Genomic DNA, 18,800 nt, shown 5'->3' on the forward strand with positions numbered 1-18,800 from the left:
GGAGCCCGAATCTCTCCAGAAACGAGTCTCGGTTTAAAGCACAGAAAGGTGATGCGCACCTTGCTCGGCTCGCCTTCCCTTGGCGGAGCGCTGAGGAAGAGGAGCTCTCCCCGGCCACGGGCTCCCTCAGCACAGCCTCTCCCGGTGCCGGGGATGGCTCCGGTGCGCTCGGCCAGGGCTGCCCCGCACGGTCCCGCCCCGCCCCGCCCCGCCCGGCTCCCGCACCGCCGCGTTCCGGGGCTGGCGGCTCCTCCCGGCAGTGCGGTACCGAGCGGCCGCCATTGCATCACCGGCACCGCGCCGGCCGCGCCTGCAGCCCGCATCCCCATCCCGCATCCCATCCCGCATCCCATCCCGCATCCCCATCCCTATCACCCATCCCGCATCCCGGCTCCGGCTCGGGCGGGGAGCGCGGGGCTCGGCAGTTCCGCGGCTGCGGGCAGGGACTCGGGCCGGGCTCCAGCGCCGGTTCGGCGGCTCCGGCCCCCCCCGGGCCCGCGTAGGGCGCAGCGCGGAGGCGGCGGGGGCTCGGCGGGGCTCGGCGGGGCCCGGCGGGATGCGGCGGTGGTGACGGGCCCTCGGCAGCCGCGCAGGTCCCGCCATGGGCCCCGCCTGAGCGGCGCGGCCGCGGCCGGCCCCGGGCCCGGGCCGGGCATGGGCGGCGCGGCGGCGGCGGCGGCGGGCGGGCGCTGAGGGCCGGCGGCAGCATGGAGGCGATCTGGCTGTACCAGTTCCGCCTCATCGTCATCGGCGACTCCACCGTGGGCAAGTCCTGCCTCATCCGCCGCTTCACCGAGGGCCGCTTCGCCCAGATCTCCGACCCCACCGTGGGCGTGGATTTCTTCTCCAGGCTGGTGGAGATCGAGCCTGGCAAGAGGATCAAGCTGCAGATCTGGGACACGGCCGGGCAGGAGCGGTTCCGGTGAGACCCGCGGGGCCGGGGGATGCGGGCCGAGTGAGGCGTGTGGAAACCAGACAAAGAAGAGTCAAATTGGCACCTTTTGTGCCCCTCATTCTCCCCCGCATCCTTCCCCCCATCCCTGGGACCCGAGTCCGCCCCGGATGGCCGCAGGCAGGGATGCGGGATGTGCAGGGGTGCGGATGTGCTGGTGTGCGGGATATCCCGTGCAGGTGTGCGGATGTGCAGGGGTGCGGATGTGCAGGTGTGCGGATGTGCAGGGGTGCGGATGTGCAGGTGTGCGGGATGTGCAGGTGCGGATGCCGAGGAGCGGCCCCGCTGCCGCTGGAAGGGATGCGAGGCCCGAGGCAGCGCTGGGTCCGCGCTTTGCCAGCCCGGAGCTGTCCTTGCATCGGCGGATGCTGCTGGCAGGGAGAGCAGAGCGCCTGCATCCCTTCTTCCCCCGGTGCGGAGGCAGGGCCGGGATGTTTCCCAGGCGAACACTACGGAACGCAGTGCAATACGCGTTTGGTGCTCTGCTGCGACAGCAGAGCTCAGCTCTCCTCCGTAGGACAGAGAAAGGTCGGGACAAACCTTTGGCTGTGGCTGTGCAGGATGACAGGTGCTTTCTGGAGAGTGCCAGCGCTGCATGGGCACAGACAATCTGGGAGCTTAAGCAACAATAACCAAGTCTGGATGAAGTAGAATAAAGGCAGCTTGTGGGATTGTGCCAAGTTTCCCACAGAACTGTGTGGGAAAAGCAGCAGCCCTGGCTGGAGAAGGCTCGGCCCCAGCCAAAGAGGGGCTCATTTTCACAGTGCTCATTTTGAGGGTGTGCGAGTGTACTCGCAGCTCCTGGCCTCCTGTTTGCTTGTCTGTGTTTTTCATGTGCCTTTAACGCTGATCCGCTCCTCCATCCTGCTCCCTTGGGATCACTTCCTGTGCTCCACATCTCTGTGCAGCATCACAGAGCTTCCACGTCTGTGCAGTAATGACTCGCCTGAGGAATGTTTTGGTTTCATTCAGATGAAAACTCCCCTACCCCACCCCTCTCAGCACCTTCCCTCGCATCTGTGGCACTGGCATCTGGCCCAGGATGTGCAGTAGTTATCCACTGACAGGATTTTCCTCTGCTGCCTTGATGCCTTGCAGGCAAGGAGCTGCTGCTTTATTCTGCTGAGAGAGGAGGTGCTTTAGCTTGCAGTTGCATCAGCTCCCAGCTTTGGCTCTCTGGCTGAGGTCTCTAGAAAACACCTGAGAGCTGTGCCCTGTTCTGCCGTTGTTGTGAGGAGCAAGAGCTCTCGGATGGCTCCAATTTCTTTTCCTTTGCACATCAGGAGCTCCAGGGCCCTGAGGCTGCTGGCCCTCGGTGCTGGGCTGACCCAGCCCTGCACTGGGGGTGTCAGCATGGTGAGCTGGTGACCTTCAGAGCAAGGGCAGCTGCACTGCTGCCCAGGGCAGCATCCTGCAAAGGCAGAAGGGTGCAAGGGGCAGGAGTAGTCAGTGACAGTAAAAAAACCCCACTGTGCAACTTTGAAATGCCCTTGCCAAAGTGCAGGCTTGAATTCTCAATGTGAAAAGCTGGAGCAAAGCCAGGGGCCTTTATGGTTCACTCTGAAATGTGGGGAAGAAATATAAGGTAAAATCTGGTTTGTGTTTATCCCTTTCAAATTGCTCTTAGCCCTGTGTGACAAATTGTGCCCCATGAAGACAACTCCGGGGCTCCTTCTACAAGGAATGTTTCTTGGCCAGAGACAAGAATTAGCTGTTACTGGAATAAGCCAAAGCCCCTTGCACTTGTCATAGGCAAGGACCACAATGGAGCAGGTGCTCCCCAGAAACCTGAAACTTTTTTTGTCATTTATCAAGCACAGGGGGTTTTTGAAGAGGCGAATCTGTAAGAATGAGCTCCCCGTTATCAGATTTGAGCATTTCCCGTCTGATTTACATAGTTTCACAGCTGCCCCACGAGGACAAAACCACTGTAGTTATTTTGCAAACACCTTGGCATTCTCTGAGCAGCAGCTGTGTTACAGTTTTGCTCTTCCTGACCCCCTGTTGTGAGCTCTTTCACTCTCCATAAATTAGTAGCAATTTCTGTGCAGTCAAGGCTTAAATTGCAGTTAAACATGTGCCACTCTCTTTTGGCAGACCCGGCCCCAGCACATGCTGCCTGGGGCAGTGCTGAGGCTGCTTTGGAGCTGGAGAAGAGCAGGGTCCAATTCTTGCCAGATCCAGCAGGTTTTGCCCATCCCTCGTTGCTCAGATACTGCTGTTCCTTGTCAGAAACGTGATGTTGTGTAATGCTAGCAAAAGCAAAAGCCTGTCAGCCCTCTCTCCCTGGAGCTGTGTCCCACCACCTACAGAAGAGCTGTTTCCTCCCAGCCAGCAGCTCTGCCTTGGCTCAAAGGCGAATACTCAAACAAGCAGGCCCTGGCTGCAGGAGTCCCACCATGGGTACAGAGCATGGGACAGTTCCCCAACATTGTCTGTGTGTTAAAACTTGGCCAAAGTAGCTGCAAGTCCCTGCTCTGCCCTGCATCAGTGTGTGTGTGGCAGGAGGAGGGAAGGCAGAGACCTCAGAAGGGAATTGGGGAGGGATGTACAGCATGAAGGCAATAGGCTTTGCCTCCTGCAGATTGGTGAGGAAAACAGTTGTGGAAAAGGCTTTAAGAAAAGGCACTGAGACCTTCACCCGATTTTACCTTGAAGCAGCATTCAGCTTAGATCCCATCATGTCTTTCAGAAGTACCTGGGGCATTGTTGTTGCTGGCAGGAGGAGCCAGGGCTGATGGCACAGAACACAAGAGAGAAGCAGAAATGTCTGTGACAGTGTGGGGGTGAATTCAAAGTGCCAATGTCTGTTTGCAGCTGGCCAGATAGCAAAAGGCAGATCTAATTCCCTCAGTGCCAAATGTGCAGAGTGACTATTGTCCCTAAGCCAAACAGTTGGAGAGGAGAAATTATCCAAACATTGCCAACTATGGTTTTTCCTCTGCTTCTGGCTTTCTTCAGTTTTGTCTGTGAATTTTTGTCTGTGACCCATCACTATGTTTATTGATAAAACAATTCTTGAAAACTCTAGTTCATCCTTTCTTGGGGCAATTTTGACAGGTACCCACACTACAGGACCAAATGGCACCTAACAACCGTCTTGCGTAGCCAAAAAAAGATTGGATTGTCCTAAGGTAAAAATGCAGCAGTGCTTGTATTACTCCAGCAAGGAAAGTTCAGGCCTGAGTGTGAATTCCTCCAGGGTCTGAAATCGATCGTTGCTTCTGGATTTAGAGCAAATCCATGACTTGCAGAAACACCACTGTTCATCAGCTTCTTGGTTTCCCCTTGTGTAGCAGTCACTGAACTGTAGCTCTGCTTTTGCCCCATGGCCTCAGCTTTGCTCCTTTGCCCTGAGTTTGCTGATTTCCTGTGCTGCTTCTGGCGGCCTTTGGCTGGCCTGGCCCACAGAAGAGCTGTGGGACATGTACTTCATTTTCCAGCCTGCAGTTCCATGGTCTTTTTGGTGACTATTTAATGTCAGTATTTGGCAGGAACGTGACCAGTGTTAGTGCAGGTTCTCCTTGGAAGCTCATGTATTATTTTGCTGTTTCTCAGTCAGTGCCACTAACAGTGCCCTGTCACTGCAATGTCACTTTAATCCAGTTGTGTAGAGGAGGAAGCTGTAGGGATGGGTGGATGTCTCTATCCCAGGGCTCTGGGTGTATGGAGGGGAGCTACAACCCCATGGTCAGCCTTTCCAGATCTCTGACCTCCTGCTTTTATGTGGCTGTCAGAGAGGGGGTGTTTGGTTCCAGTTGAATCCTCTAATTTGTCACAGTGCTTCTAAACCCGCGGGTTAGATGAGGTGTCCAAGGAACTGACGTGGTGGGGTGTGGGACTCAACAGCCAGGGACATACAGAAATCCATGAGAGAATAAAATGGTTGGGGGAGGATTTTGAAGAGAGCCATAATCAGTGGGGCAGTTACCCAAGTGTGAAATCTTTTAAGCGAAAATAACTTTTCCTTTTAAATGACAAGCTCTACAGAGCACAAGCTGGAAGTTCTAAGGTGTTGCCTGGATGGCCTTCTCTTGCCCTGTACTTGCAGAGTGGCAATGCTGCTTTCTTAGAGGACGTGTTCAGAGAGCTGTGAGCTAACTCTGCTGTGGCTCCTTGGCTTGCAGGTCCATCACCAGAGCCTACTACAGGAACTCGGTGGGAGGGCTGCTCCTCTTTGACATCACAAACCGCAGATCTTTCCAGAACGTGCACGAGTGGCTGGAGGAGACCAAGGTGCACGTGCAGCCCTACCAGATCGTGTTTGTGCTGGTGGGGCACAAGTGTGACCTGGACACGCAGCGGCAGGTGACGCGGCACGAGGCGGAGAAACTGGCTGCGGCCTACGGCATGAGGTACATCGAGACCTCGGCCCGCGACGCCATCAACGTGGAGAAGGCCTTCACCGACCTGACCCGGGACATCTACGAGCTGGTGAAAAGGGGGGACATTTCCATCCAGGAGGGATGGGAAGGGGTAAAGAGCGGCTTTGTCCCGAACGTAGTGCACTCCTCAGAAGAAGTGGTGAAATCAGATAGAAGGTGCTTGTGCTGAGCTCCTCTAGGGAGGCCGTGGTGATGGACTCTACTAACCAAACGTTCTTTACTAAGTGAACTCGGTGTGACAGACGGGAGAGCCACGCTCCCGCTGTGAACAGCCTCCCACGTTGTTTTGGACACCAGGACAGACCCTGGAAAGAAATGTTCTGTTCCAAATAACCTTTCAGAACTGGGGGCTACAAACCTGAAGGAGAGTGAGTGAGGGTGCATGTGGATGTTGTAAGGAGACAGGAAGCAGAAATGAGGGGCTGCACAACACAGGAGAGGGTATGCAGAGCTGAATGGGCTGGTACATGCCAGGGTACTGTACATGTTCTCTTTTAAGTAAACCCATAGCTCCCTGCTGGCTTTTGGAGCCTCAGGATGGATACTCAGTCGCATGACAAACAGGCAGACAGAAAGCAGGAGGATGTTTTGGTTTGTGTCAGCTATTTCTTTCCAGGAAGGTCTAAAGGCAGCACAGGTACCATTTCCTCATAAGCTCAGTTCCACAGGAGAAGTTTACTGACATGGTATGCACACTTCTGAGTTTTCTTTCTTATGTTCTTGAACATAGTTTGATAGGAAAGAATATTTTGTAGGGTTTAAAGAGGTAAACAGTACTTATTTGATTGGTAATTAAAGTTTAAATTATTCCTCCCTTAACAGTGGTTTTTCTTGCTGTGCTGAACCAAAACTCTAAGTGGCAACTCTTGCTGCAGTAGAGATTATTCAATGAAATTTTTACTCATTTAGTGCCTGGGTGAGTACCTTGAAAGTACCCCAAGTTCAGGCTTTCCAGCAGAATTAAGTGATCAAGAGCATAAAGAGAGAACCATGTCCTCAGGTGTTATGTGTTAACACTGGGGTGTTGCAGCCAGGTGGGACACACCATTTCTGACTCAGTAACAGCACTGTGCTGACCTTACCAGCCAGGTCACAAGGAGGAATGGAAAGGAAGGAGGGAAAAAAGAAACCCAACAAAATAAAAAACTTGAAAAGCTTAACTCAGGTGCATCAGACATCCTAAAATGTGAGATTAGCTCTTAAAGAAGTTAAATAGCATTGAAAGCAACAGCTTCCATCAGTACTTTCTGCTGTTAAAATGTCATTTTCTGTCTTGGCCTCTGTGGAAGAGAACTGGCACTGGGAAGGTGGAACACACAGCAGGAGTGTCTGAGCAGGTGGGAAGGAAAGCCTCAAGACACACTCATGAGTAAAATTTGTTTTTCTCCATGTTTTAGTTCAACAAGAGTGGATCCATCTCAGGCTGGCCATCATGGGATGGCAGCCATGCCACAAAAGCTGTATGTAGGTGGATGTTTTCTGGGAATGCCATTCACCACTAAAAAGCTTTGCTTCTGCCAAATTTTAACCCAAGCTTTTGAAGTGCAATGGGGTGACTGTGCTCCTGTAGCAAATTAGGGAACTTGAGCCTATTGAAAGTGAGCAAACAAAACTATAGTGACTTTTTTAACTTGTGTTTGAAAGCTTTATACTGCAATGGGCAGGATGGGGGATTAGGTAAAAGCCACAGGAAGCATCTAGTGTTTATTTTTTGCTTCTGAGTAGAGAAAAAGAAAATATTTGTTCCAGCTTTTTAATCTACAGAAATATAGCTGTTGATTGCTGTTGAGTTCAGACTGTTTCTCCTTCTGAACCTGTCCTCACAGTTTGCAGCAGCACATGGGCAGCTCTGTATTAAGAAAAAAACTGTGGTTTCCATATTGAAGCTGTAAAAAACCCAAACCCACAGCAAGCCCAGACCAGCAACCCAAACCCTGAACACTTTTGCTTTTGGTGTTCTAGGAACAATTTCAGTTCCTGGGCTCTGCAGGGGAGCAGCAGAGCTGCACCTGCTGGGAGGGCACAGGGAGCAAATGCCAGGAGGGGGTGGCAGTGCCTGGTGCTCCTTGGTGAGCTTGGAATAGGCTGTGAGGGCATCCAACAGCTCCTGCTCAAGGGCACTGAGTGCCAGGCACTTGTGCTTGAGTTGAGTGCCCTGAAGATGAAAAAGAAAAAAAGAAAAGCGTGCCCTTGACAAAATCTGTTTCTGGGTGAGCAAAGGTGGGTGCAGGGAGCACCCCTGAAGTGGGCAGATGCCAGGGCAGAGTGAGGGGTTTGCTCAGAGCAGCTCAGTCCGTTGCACTGCACAAAGGCAGGGACAGACAGTACCAAAGGGTAAGTTTCTTTGTTCCCTGGATGGAAAGTCCACCTAGCAGCTGCTTCAGCTTTTCAGGGGCCAGCTGGACACTGGCTGTGTCTGGGGGTGTCTGGCTGAGCCCCCAAGGGCACAGAGCCAGGGTGTGACAGGAGGGGCAGTGAGGAGTTGGATCAGACATTTTAGCAATAGTCAAATTCTGTAATTCCCTGTGTGAGAGCCTGGCCAGAAGGGAAAGATCACTTTTCATGAGACAGACAATATTTTATTTAATGGGTTTTGGACATTCCCCATTACTGTTCCCAGGGAGAAATTCCAGAAAGCCTAAGCCAGTAAGTGCATTCTGGCCTTCAGAGTAATCTTCAATTTAAATACAGAAGTGTTGTAATTCTAAAGAGGAACAGTACAGAAGAAAATGTACATGGTCTTAACTATTTAGAGTTAATAAATTGTTATATTAAATGATAGAGAAATCATTATCTACATCTTTTTCTAATTCCTTGCATTTTCTAGACAGCTTATTAAAATATAGGAAATGTAGATTCATCTGTACAAAATTTGGAATGTTTTTTCTAAGATGAAGAACTTATTGGATATGCTAAGAATTCTTTTCTAACAACTGGTTTTAATGCTTTGACTTAGAGGGACTTTGAGAAATCAGAAGGTGATACCTCTCACAGGCTAAAGGTCAGGAGCTCTTATACTCTAGGACAAAAAGAGAAAAAAAAAAAGCAAAAGCTAACTTTCTGTGGTCTCTACCACATGTTAAAAACAATCTGCATGTTAAACTGAACTTGCTCAGAACCTCCAGAATAAAAGCATACTTTACACTGTCCTCGCTTTGTTATGCACTGTAACGAAATGTGAAAATAATGCTGTATTTAGCTGTCTGTATGTGACTGAAAATATGCTTGTATTTAGCAAAATGCTTACTACGTGATAATGTGAAATTCAAAACTTGTAAAGAAACTTTGGTGGTTTTATTTTTTTCCCTTTCCCCCTGCCCATTCTCTCTTAGTGTTCCCTGCTCCCTGTCCCTGCTCTGTATTCCAGCCAGGGCTGGATCCACCATTCCCAGCACTGCCTCACTCTGTCCTCTCCTTGCTGAGAAAAGCCAGGCCAGCTCCTCTGGGAGAACACCACCCCTGCTCCCAGCAGTTGCACCCACCACAGCCTTGGCCCCTCCAGGAGGCCTCTGCAGGTCTGGTGGCACCAGCAAAGGGCAGAGCAGACCCAGGCAAGGATTAGCCATGGAGCTCAGCTGGGAGTTCTGGGGTTTTTTATTTACCTCAGATCAAATACACAAACACCAAACCCCGAGTTATGATGGCCACAGCCACCTCCCATTGCCCAGGAACAGAGCCCTTTGAACACAGGAGCCATTTCAGCTCCAAGCTGTCACCCTGTCCCCTCTGACACGAGGCAGCAGCTTCCTGGCAGTGGCACACAGCTGATTTTGCTCGGTTCTGCTTTTGCTGTGCAAAAATGCTTAACTGGTCATTTTGTTGTGCACAACAAAGGCAATTGCTGCCTTAGGACCAGCCAGGGGTGGGGGGGAGGAGCACAGCCTGTTGGGATCTCATTAATCCAAACTGAAGAAAAAGCTGTGAGAGAAATCAGGCTGTGTGTGCAGCTGCCTTTCCATCCTTGCTGATGCTAGAAAAGGGAAATGGAGAGCAGCAGCCTGAGCAGTGCCACATCCTGCTGCTGTGCAGACACCTGTTGGAGAGCACAGCAGGGCTCCAGGTTCCTCTGCTGCAGCCACAGCCACTGAAACAGCAGCATCACCCAGGGGAAGGAAGAGGTGAGCCCAGGCACTGCTGAGCAGGGTTTACCTGCTCTCTGCCCTTCCCTGCAGCTCACTCTGTGACAGGCACAGTGCTGGTGAATCACTTGCTCTCAGCCACCAATTCAGATGTGCTGACTCACAGTCCCCCTTTCATTCACACCAGCATCCAGCAGCCACACTTTTCACGTCTGCTGCTTCCACGGAATTTTTCACTCCCCCACGCCCAGTTAAGGGAGGGAAACATTATAGAAGATCACACATCACATTCATGACTTTCACACAAAGAAAAATGCACAAAAACAGCTGTTTGCCACAACTGTTTAGTTTTACTATTTTAATATCATGAAATAAAAGTACAAAAAATTTACAGGTGTATTGTTTCTTACATGAAGATTGAACAGTTAACATTTGCATTTATTTTGCAGTGAAACCTGTACTCTCAGTCACAGAATGTGATTATTAGCCACTGACATCACCACTGAGCATTTCATTTTAGAAAGAAACTGCAAAGGTAAGAGGCAACAATCTCGCAAGGCTTGGTAAGGACCAGAAAATACTCCAGCTGTACCAGCAGAGGTCATGCTCCAGTCAGCCTTCCTGACCCAAGGCAGGTTTCCCACCTGGCAGCCTGAGTTCAGACATCTGAACTGGACACCTGGGCCAAGGGCTGGGAATGGGAGGCTCTCACAAGCTGGGGGCTCTTGGGTCACTATTCAGTGCCTTTCCTGAAATAACCAACGGGGACACAGGTATGGAAAACAAGGGGTGAGGCCTGCAGGCCTGCCATGCCCTGAGCTGCTCACTCCCTTCCCACTGCTCTGGGGACAGTCACAAACTGCTGCCTGTGAGGTGCTGACAGCTAACCCAGCTCACCCAGAGCTACCACGAGTTTATCCAAAGAGGATACCCAGGAATGCCTGCAGGCTGGTGCTGCCATGAACTGACTGAATAAACCCCAAGATTCCACTCTATTTTTGTTGTTTCTTAGATCATTACAGCTGCACATCTTCCCAGCCCAAGTCAAAGTTAACTCCATCAGCTGTACAGAGATGAGAAAGAAAAACCCTGCATTGCTTTAGCCTGTGAACATGTCAGGCTCCATTGCATACATGCCCCTCAGCTTTTCAGACAGGCTTTCAGGGAGAAATTTATTTATGATGGACTGGTCTGATCAAAACACATCCTTTGCTGGACTGTGTGGTGCCTTTTCAAAGAATTCATTTCATGAAGCATGCATGAAACCAAATTTTGAGTTTACAAATAAATAAAATGGTGCTCACCATTAGTTTTTATATATTTTACCATTTACTGAAATGCTGAAAGTAACTCAGTCCTGAATGAGGTTTGGGGGCGTTTAAATAAAAAATGCTTGGAAATTGAAACCACATTTAAAATTGGAAAAACTATGCTTTGTTTTTGGATGGGTCCTGCTTGTTTCTTCTCTTTACATCCCAATTATAAACTCTAGCCATATCTGAGGGTGTGGAATTAAGGAAACAGCTCATGCTATCAGAAAAGAGAAAAAAAAGATTTTTAAAAAAGGAGAAAGAGAAGTTTACAGAGCTGGCCTGTAGTTACAACAGTCAGTACAGAAACCATTTCATCAAAGGGCTGACCTGGTGCAGAGCTTCAGCTCTCCAGAACACTGGTAACTGTTGGTAACTGCAGTATTTAGATCATTACTTAAAAAACCTCCAAAAAGATATTGCAGAGAAACACAATTTTAGTTTTGCCTAACTCTTTGCTGATTTCAAGCTGCCCACATCAGTATTTGCCTCTTTCAGGCATCCCAAACTCCTGCTGCACTAAGACAGCTCAAGTATCAACCTGAAAGAACAAGCAGTTGTGCCTTCATTAAACTAAATCTCATGTTTCAGTTAATAGCTACACTCATTAAAATAGTTTTTAGCTAGAAAGTATAAAAAACAACCCCACATACTCAGGAGGTGGTTCATGACAGTATAAAGAAATTTTACAAACACTGAGCACAGCCCAAGCCAGTCCCTTGCTTGCTGCAGCAGGGTTGTGCTGTTGGAGGCAGCTGGAAAGGCTGTGATGGGCAGCAAAGAACAACATTCATGTGCTCCAGAGGAAGGGTCCCTGTGGTGACCCTGTGGCTTTAAGGTGGTCACTGGGCATCAACCCAACCTTCCAGCTCACTCTGCAGCCAGTCTGGGTGGCAAGCACTGCACCAGATTTCATGAGGACATACACACAGGTTTTGCTACCCCTCACACACCAACCTCCAACTTAGCCCTGCCAACACAATATTCCATCACATTGCTGGGACAGTAAAGTCCACAGGTGCTACAGAATTTTGAGGCAGCCAGTCTAAGATAAAAACACATCAGAAAGTTGGTTGTTACCTGGATGTTGGCTTTCAGACACATCTCCTCCCCCCCATGAATGAAAAGGATACTGACTTCTGTAGTGGTGAACTGATCTCTGAGAAAATCCAGGTCTTCCTCTAGAAGATCGAGGTTTTTTGTGGCTGTTGACAAATTCTTCTCTAACAGAGCCTGAGCTTCATCAATATCATATTCAAGCATCACATTGGCCTGAAAAAGAAAGATTGATAAAAGCTTTTCATCTTGCACTGTAAGGACTAAGCCCCACCAAGTGTATTTTAGGCTGCTGTTCAAAACTAATCAGGCCAAGCAAGATTCAGGACAGGCAATGCTCAAATCCACTTGAGGCCTCCACCCCTTCAGTAACTGAGTAATAAATCTCTCTAGTGGTTTAAAGTTAAGCTCTCTTCCTATAGCTAAGCAAGAAGGGATTTCTTCCCCTGTGGATCCCATTCAGCCTTTCAGATATTAGCATCTCATCCTCACTGTGTTTGAAAAGTGAGACCTTACATTTCTTAGCAGCACCTTTCAGGTGCCACACAATGCAAGAAAAAGTTTTTGTTGGATTCAAGATAAACCTCAGGCTCTGTGTGGATCTCTGACAAACAGCTGGCACTGTCAGTAACAACAGCTACTACAGATATTAGAGATACAACAGGTATGAAAGTCCTCTCTGATGCTGTGGTGATGGCTTTTAATCCACACATGGTTGTTTAAGAAGCTACCACAGAACGAGATAAAAGAGCAGTGTCAGGTGAAAATGCACCAGTGAAGCTTTGTCCTCTTCAAGAACTGTGCCCTGAATGGAGGCACAGCCTGTGACTGACAGGACCCACAGAAGGCTGCACTGAGCTGCCAGAGCTGGATAAGCTGCTCTCCAAAGCAAGTGGAGGAGAGAGATCCCCAGGAACAGTGACACACACACAGCCCAACACAGAGTGCAGGCAACAAGCAGGAGAAAGGCAGAAGGCCAAGAACAACTAAATAAAATTGATTGTGTGTGGCATTTCATTACAGCTTTTCAGTGTGAACTGTCAATAAGATGAACCTTCTCTGATGTTCTGTTAGAAAATAAACCTGGGATGTTCCATGACAGTCAGTGTTTATGAATTCTGAAGACTCCTAATAGTAACAGCTATCAGAATTTTTTTTTCCTTTTATGATAGAAGTGGGGAAGGTTGGGAGCAACTGTCCAGTTAGTCTGGATGGTTGATGTGTCCACAGTGCTTCTGTCCTAACCAAGAGGTTTTGTTTGGCAGCCAACTCTGGGATTTAGGAACATCCATGATTTAAAAGTCTCAAAATAAGCATCAGCAGGTTAATCTCCACATATAATGAAGCCTCTAAACACAAAATGATCCAACCTTAGTGCTTAAGTACTTAGGAATCTGGGTTGTGAATGCTGATCCCAGCAGGCTTTAGTGCAAAGTCCTCTCTAAATGCTGGCAGATACCTGTGAGCAACAGAAATCCCACCTTTCCCTACAAAGGTGCATGAAAAGGGAAAGCAAGCTGCTGAATACAAATTACATAGAGAAGATGGGAAGCTATTTGCCAAACTAAGTTGTTCTGTTGGGCACATTCCCATGCCAGGCAATGTCATTAATTTGAACGAAAAAGTGACAGAAATGGTAAGGGAAACACAAACAAGGTTTTGGAAACACCAATCCAGCAAAAAGACAATTCTCTGAAGTCATACTGTTCAGGAAGCAAACAGAATGGAACAAGAAATCTTCACTAACACACTGAAGTTGCCTGGTTAGATGTGCTCTGCTGCCAGGACACAGCACCACCATGCACCCGCCAACAGAACTGTGCCCACTACAACCAGGGCAGACTTTTATAAGTTATTGAAACAGTTTCAGAGAAAGCTCCATTTTACTTACCCCCAACCACAAACAAACTTTATCTGTAGGAGGAACTGAAGCTTTGCAGTAGAGATTATCTGCCAATAAAAATCTGGTTTCCATTGGATGTGTGGAATCCTTAAACAAATAATAAAATTTACAATTGTTAGTTTCACTGGAAATATGTTAAAGACATAAAACTTAAAATAAAGAGCACACTTTTCTGCTTTCTGCCACTGATACAGTATTAACTTGTGTGGAATTCTACATAACTTTACTTCAACACTAAAGTTAGAGCTCCAAGAATAATGCATTTTTTAAAGATATATTTAAAAACAATACAGAAATCTCTATAAAGAATGGAGATGAAGTCAAAGCTTAGCTGCAATCTATACACTATTAAAAATGAAGTTTGCATTACAAACATTAACTGGTTTTGAACTAGCTTTCAAAAAGTACTACATACCTTTAAAAATAATTCTGTTATTTATAAAGGCATATTAAGTGTGCTCTCCAAAACATTTCTTGCAATGTGTTCTGTTAGGGTGGAAAGGTAGTTAGCTTTTCTCATACTCATTAGATATTCAAAATAATTTACCTTTTTCTTCTGCATGTGTTTTAAAATTTCTAATGTCTGTTTAATTTCAGGAATCTGACTTTTTAGCCTGTGAATTAACAACAGTCATAATTTATTATTTTACAGAGACACAAAGTTTCCTAAACAAGTGATCACTTTTATTATACAGTCCACCCTCCATTTTAAAACTTGTTAACAGCTTTTTGCAGCTTACAAAAGCAGGTTTGAAAGCCATGGCATGTAAAGGCAGCTCAGCTCCAGCTTCACCTGCCCCTCACAACAGCGAGGCTGGCGGGCTTTGGCAGCACAGCAATGCCCTCAGCTTCCACATGGAACACCAACAGTGACAGCAGCACACCCCCCTGCACTAAAACACTACATTCCAAATATCTGTAATCCCACAGAGGACAAGGAAACCCCAGCAGAAATACAGGGTGAAAGCACTGCAGGTAAAACAAAACCAGGGTGTTTTTTCTGAGGTTCGTGGATTATTCTGACAGTGAGAGCCACAGGACTCTGCACTGCTCAAGCAAAAGCTCCCCAGAGCTGAGGGCACTGCTCTCCCTGACAGCCTGGCAGAGGCACTGGCATCCCCAAGGCCTTCTGGGCCACCACACTTAGCATTTAACAAACAGAACTGTGCTAAACATTTCCCAAATCTGCAAAAATTACAACTTACCTCCTTTTCTTTTGAGCAAGATTAAGTTCCAGAAATTTATACTTCTGATACTGCTCATCCAACTTCTTAAGAACTACATCTGCTGTCTCATTTCCAGGCTGTTTCATAAAAGAATCTACATCTTCCTTTAAGGGGAAAAAGAAAACCCTCAGTGTTAGAAGAGTTTTATGGAAATCCTAGACACAGACATGCTATCATCTTACTGCAGCTACATCTGGAGGGGGTTTGAAATGGAAACAAACCTTTTTTCTGGACTGGAGTACGAAAGCAATTTGTTTCTTAGTCATCTCTTCATTTCCCCCTCCCTGTTTTTATTTTTCTTTGTAGGGAACTACAGGATAGGTGCAAGGATTACTTCACAACCACATGTGTGGGTACATGGTTAGAGGTGCTTTCTGTCCTGGCTGATGTCAAGTGCCACCTCACAGGGGTGGGTGTCCATGGGGCATGGCTGAACCTGGGTTTCCTACCTGTAAAGCAGGGATGATGCTTCTCTGTGGCTAACCAGATTCTGAACTATTTTGGATAAAACTGATGAAGGAGAAGAGCCTGATCAATGACAGGCTCTTTTCAATAACAATAGTTATTGATCAAGCATGTTGTGACAGAGGAAGATGCAAAGGAGGGAAAACAGAGGTATCTGCTCAGACAGGCACTATGGAAGTGAACACCCTGGTTTCAAAAGCCCCTTCCATAGTTAGCAGGAAGCCACAGAAACCTCCAGAGAACAACTCCAGCCAGTCCTACCATCAGCTGACAGTGAGAGCCAGGGACTGGCAGGAAAAGCTGCCAGAGAAGAAAGGCCTGAGCCAGCAAGGATGTCAGCCTTGGCATGAGCCTCCTTCAGAAGCCCAGGAAGCAGCTCACCTGCTGGGGCCAGTGTTCCCAGCTGCTGAAAGGTACATCAGGCCAGGCCATGCATTTCTGGCCTCAGCACCACCCCCCAGTGAGGTAATTCTGCTCTTGTCTACACAGCTCAGTAAAATCTGATGGAAGCCCTACCACAGGCCTCTTCAGCTCCTCTTTTTGAACCTGGTGTCTCCATTCCAGAAAATGACTGTAATATGTCACTAAAGTGATATCAGAGATAGAGCTGCTCCCCCTCATTATGATGCCCTAACTCTCTTGGCTAAAGAAACTCACTAGGAAATCACTGAATCTGGTAAGGAGTCCCTGCCTTCCTTATCATAAAGGAAATCTGTAGCAGAACACGAACTCTTACACAGAAGCAGCACTGTCCAGATCCAAACCCAAGAGACCACACCTCAGACTGCCTGAAAATGCCTCGAGCTACCTCTCAGCCAGGGAAGCATTCCTAACTCTGGATAAAGCTCCCAGAAAAGCCTTCAACAAAGAAAACAAGGATTAGGTTTGGGAAAGTGTTGTGAAAGTGAGGCCTGAGGACAGTGTGAAATGGAACTCCCTCTTGTGGAGGCAGCTGTGCTTGTTTAAACCACCTAGGGCAGAGCGAAAGCAGGGGCAGCAGCTCCCCCACACCAGAGGCACCCAGCTCTGCCTCAGCCCCCATCTGTGTGTGCACAGGGACAGGACACCATCCACATCCTCCTGAAGCAAGGATGCTGAGAAGTGAATCCAGAAGTAAATCCACCCCCCCTACATACTGGTGATCTCCTTCCACTACATCATGTCCCAGCTCCAGGTGAGCTCAGATTTACCCCCAGGCTGTTCCTGCTGGGGCTTCCAAGCCTGGTCAGACTCTTGTCCCACCTGCCCATCTGCAAGGCTGAGGCACAGTCACTTCTTTGAGCTGGACCAGAGCAGCTCTGAGGCACAGCTGGCTGCCAAAGCCATTGGGATCCCCACTCTGTGGTGTGTTCCACAGCACCACTGCAGAATTCTTACAACACTGACAGCTTCTGCAGGGACCTGCCATAACCCATCTGTGTCTTTTTAGGAAGAGAATTCACTGGCAAAGCAGCATTTTGCAAAGCCCAAGCCAAGGCCCAGGAATGCTCTGCAGAAGGCTGAAGTGCAGCAGGACAGCACATTCCCACGTGTCCCTGGGGTTCCCTTCTGAGTGATGACCCAAATACAGAGCTGCAGGCACTCACTCTGCAGAGCTTCATCACCTGGGGGCATGTGCAGAGAACAGGACAAGAGACACCCACTGCAGCCCTGCAGCCCCACACCTGCTGAAGGAGGCACAACAAAGAAGGCATTTCATTTGGAAATGTCTGGGCAACAGCTCAAAACCACCACAGCTGAAACTTCTGTTTTGAGAATTTGTTATCCAGTAAAATCCTCTTCTTAACACTACTTACTCTGAGGGCTGAACATCACCTGGAACCTGGAGAGGGACAGGAGTGTGCAGAACAACTGCCTCAGAAAGCATGAGCCATAAATCATGTGAGGAGCCTCTACTGAACCAAGACACTGACAGGAAACATCTCTGAGGACAAGATCCACAGTGGGATTGCCCATGCAGCACGTGGGGGAAAAATGCCAAGCAAGAGACCAGCAAGTCTTTAGATGTTTTTGAAATAGAAACCTATTTTCTGAAATAAAAAAAGCTCAAGTAAAACCTACCCTCAAGACAGTATTTTCACTCTGCAGAGCAGAATACCATTACAACTTCTCAGTGCAGGCTTGTTTTGAATAAAAGAAAATCTATTTTAACATCTACATCCAAGTACTCTATGATCACCACTGAGGATCTCTTCTGCAGACACACCTGTATTTGATCAGAGCACCTCTCAAAACTGAGAATTAGGGAGCTTCCAAGATGTTCAGATCCAGAGATTATGAAGATCCACAAGGTTTTGAAGAACTGAAGAGAAGCACAGGACTCAGGCACAGCCCCAGTACTCCTGGAGCCACGTGATACAGCACACAAAATACTTCAGACACAGTACTGAAAGGAAACTACATGGAACCAAACGCAGCAGCTACAGAGGCAGCCACCAGCACGGGATGAGGGATGTGACAGATGCCCTTAGAGTGTTTGCTGAGGCTGTTTGTGTCCTGCTTCCTGCCAGGGTGGCCACCCTGACTGCAGAGTCAGCAGAGACCACAGGATCAGTGAGGTGTCGCAGGGCAGCTGAAGACATGGCCCTTCCCTTTCACTCTCATCTTTGCTGGTCTCTCATTAGGCATGGAAGGAAGTTAGCTGGAAGAAGCAATGTATTTCCAGCCCAGTAAGGATTTGCCAGATCCTAATTATTGTTAAAAAACCTTAAAGGAAAAGGAGGAACTGGATTACTGGAAGTAAATGCACTGCACCTGTCTGGTCAGGTCCTATGCCCAGACAAGACACAGCAGCAGTACAAGCACTGCATCTAGAAACACCAAAATACAAGTCAAACAAATTTATGTCTATAAAAGCAGTTGTATCAGATGGGGCAGAGATCCAACACTTCCCAAGATCCCCAAGGCAGCTAGGTACAGCCACTGTGATCAATAGTTATTGATCAAAGGAAATAAAACAGCAATCAAGACTGTGTACCAAGAGTGAGCTCAAAGTGGACAAGAGATGATTGTGAGATGATGCCACTGCCACAGTCATCGATTCCTGCTTTTCAACCCCTCAATAGAATCATCAAACCCTCGGTACATCAGTTTTCAAAGCTGAATAAACAAGTTCGGCCTGTTTTCCAAAGATACACATTTGCTGGTTTTCAAGAACACACAAGCGCTTCTGAAAAGTGAATCTCCTCAGCAGTGCAGAACCTGATTAAGAGAGGAAGCTGCACGGGAAGGTGTTCGGAGCAGGGCACGTTATCCATGCAGCAGGGGCGGCCAGGCGTGCCCCGCCCGGTGCGGGCGGAGGGCTCTCCCCGCACGGGGCTCACCGGCAGTGCAATAACGCGGCACTGCTGAACGCGGGCGGCTCGGGATGGAACAGGGCGATCACCCGGGAAAAGGCCCGGACTGAGGCCGTGCAGGGCCTCCG

The 18,800-nt window shown here is 48.5% G+C and overlaps 2 protein-coding genes across 3 annotated transcripts in view; one reads left to right on the plus strand and one right to left on the minus strand.

Annotated features, from left to right (window-relative positions):
• The first annotated feature begins 627 nt into the window (after positions 1 to 627).
• RAB39B (RAB39B, member RAS oncogene family) lies at positions 628 to 8,620 on the plus strand. Its single transcript, XM_064713339.1, has 2 exons — positions 628 to 922; positions 5,080 to 8,620. The coding sequence occupies exons 1-2, from the start codon at positions 708 to 710 to the stop codon at positions 5,504 to 5,506; spliced, it is 642 nt and encodes a 213-aa protein (XP_064569409.1). The 5' UTR covers positions 628 to 707; the 3' UTR covers positions 5,507 to 8,620.
• Positions 8,621 to 9,746: 1,126 nt separating this feature from the next.
• Positions 9,747 to 18,800, minus strand: part of VBP1 (VHL binding protein 1) — a 39,312-nt gene continuing 30,258 nt past the window's right edge. For both annotated transcript variants that reach the window (XM_064713337.1, XM_064713335.1), the window contains 5 exons: positions 14,891 to 15,015; positions 14,233 to 14,299; positions 13,674 to 13,772; positions 11,860 to 11,998; positions 9,747 to 10,914 (listed from right to left, as the gene is read on the minus strand). In XM_064713337.1, coding sequence (XP_064569407.1) covers positions 10,844 to 10,914; positions 11,860 to 11,998; positions 13,674 to 13,772; positions 14,233 to 14,299; positions 14,891 to 15,015 — 501 coding nt within the window. In that variant the 3' untranslated portion in view covers positions 9,747 to 10,843. The remainder of the gene's footprint in view (positions 10,915 to 11,859; positions 11,999 to 13,673; positions 13,773 to 14,232; positions 14,300 to 14,890; positions 15,016 to 18,800) is intronic.

This window comes from Zonotrichia leucophrys, chromosome 4A (assembly GCF_028769735.1).
Source record: "Zonotrichia leucophrys gambelii isolate GWCS_2022_RI chromosome 4A, RI_Zleu_2.0, whole genome shotgun sequence".
Lineage (NCBI taxonomy): Eukaryota > Metazoa > Chordata > Aves > Passeriformes > Passerellidae > Zonotrichia > Zonotrichia leucophrys.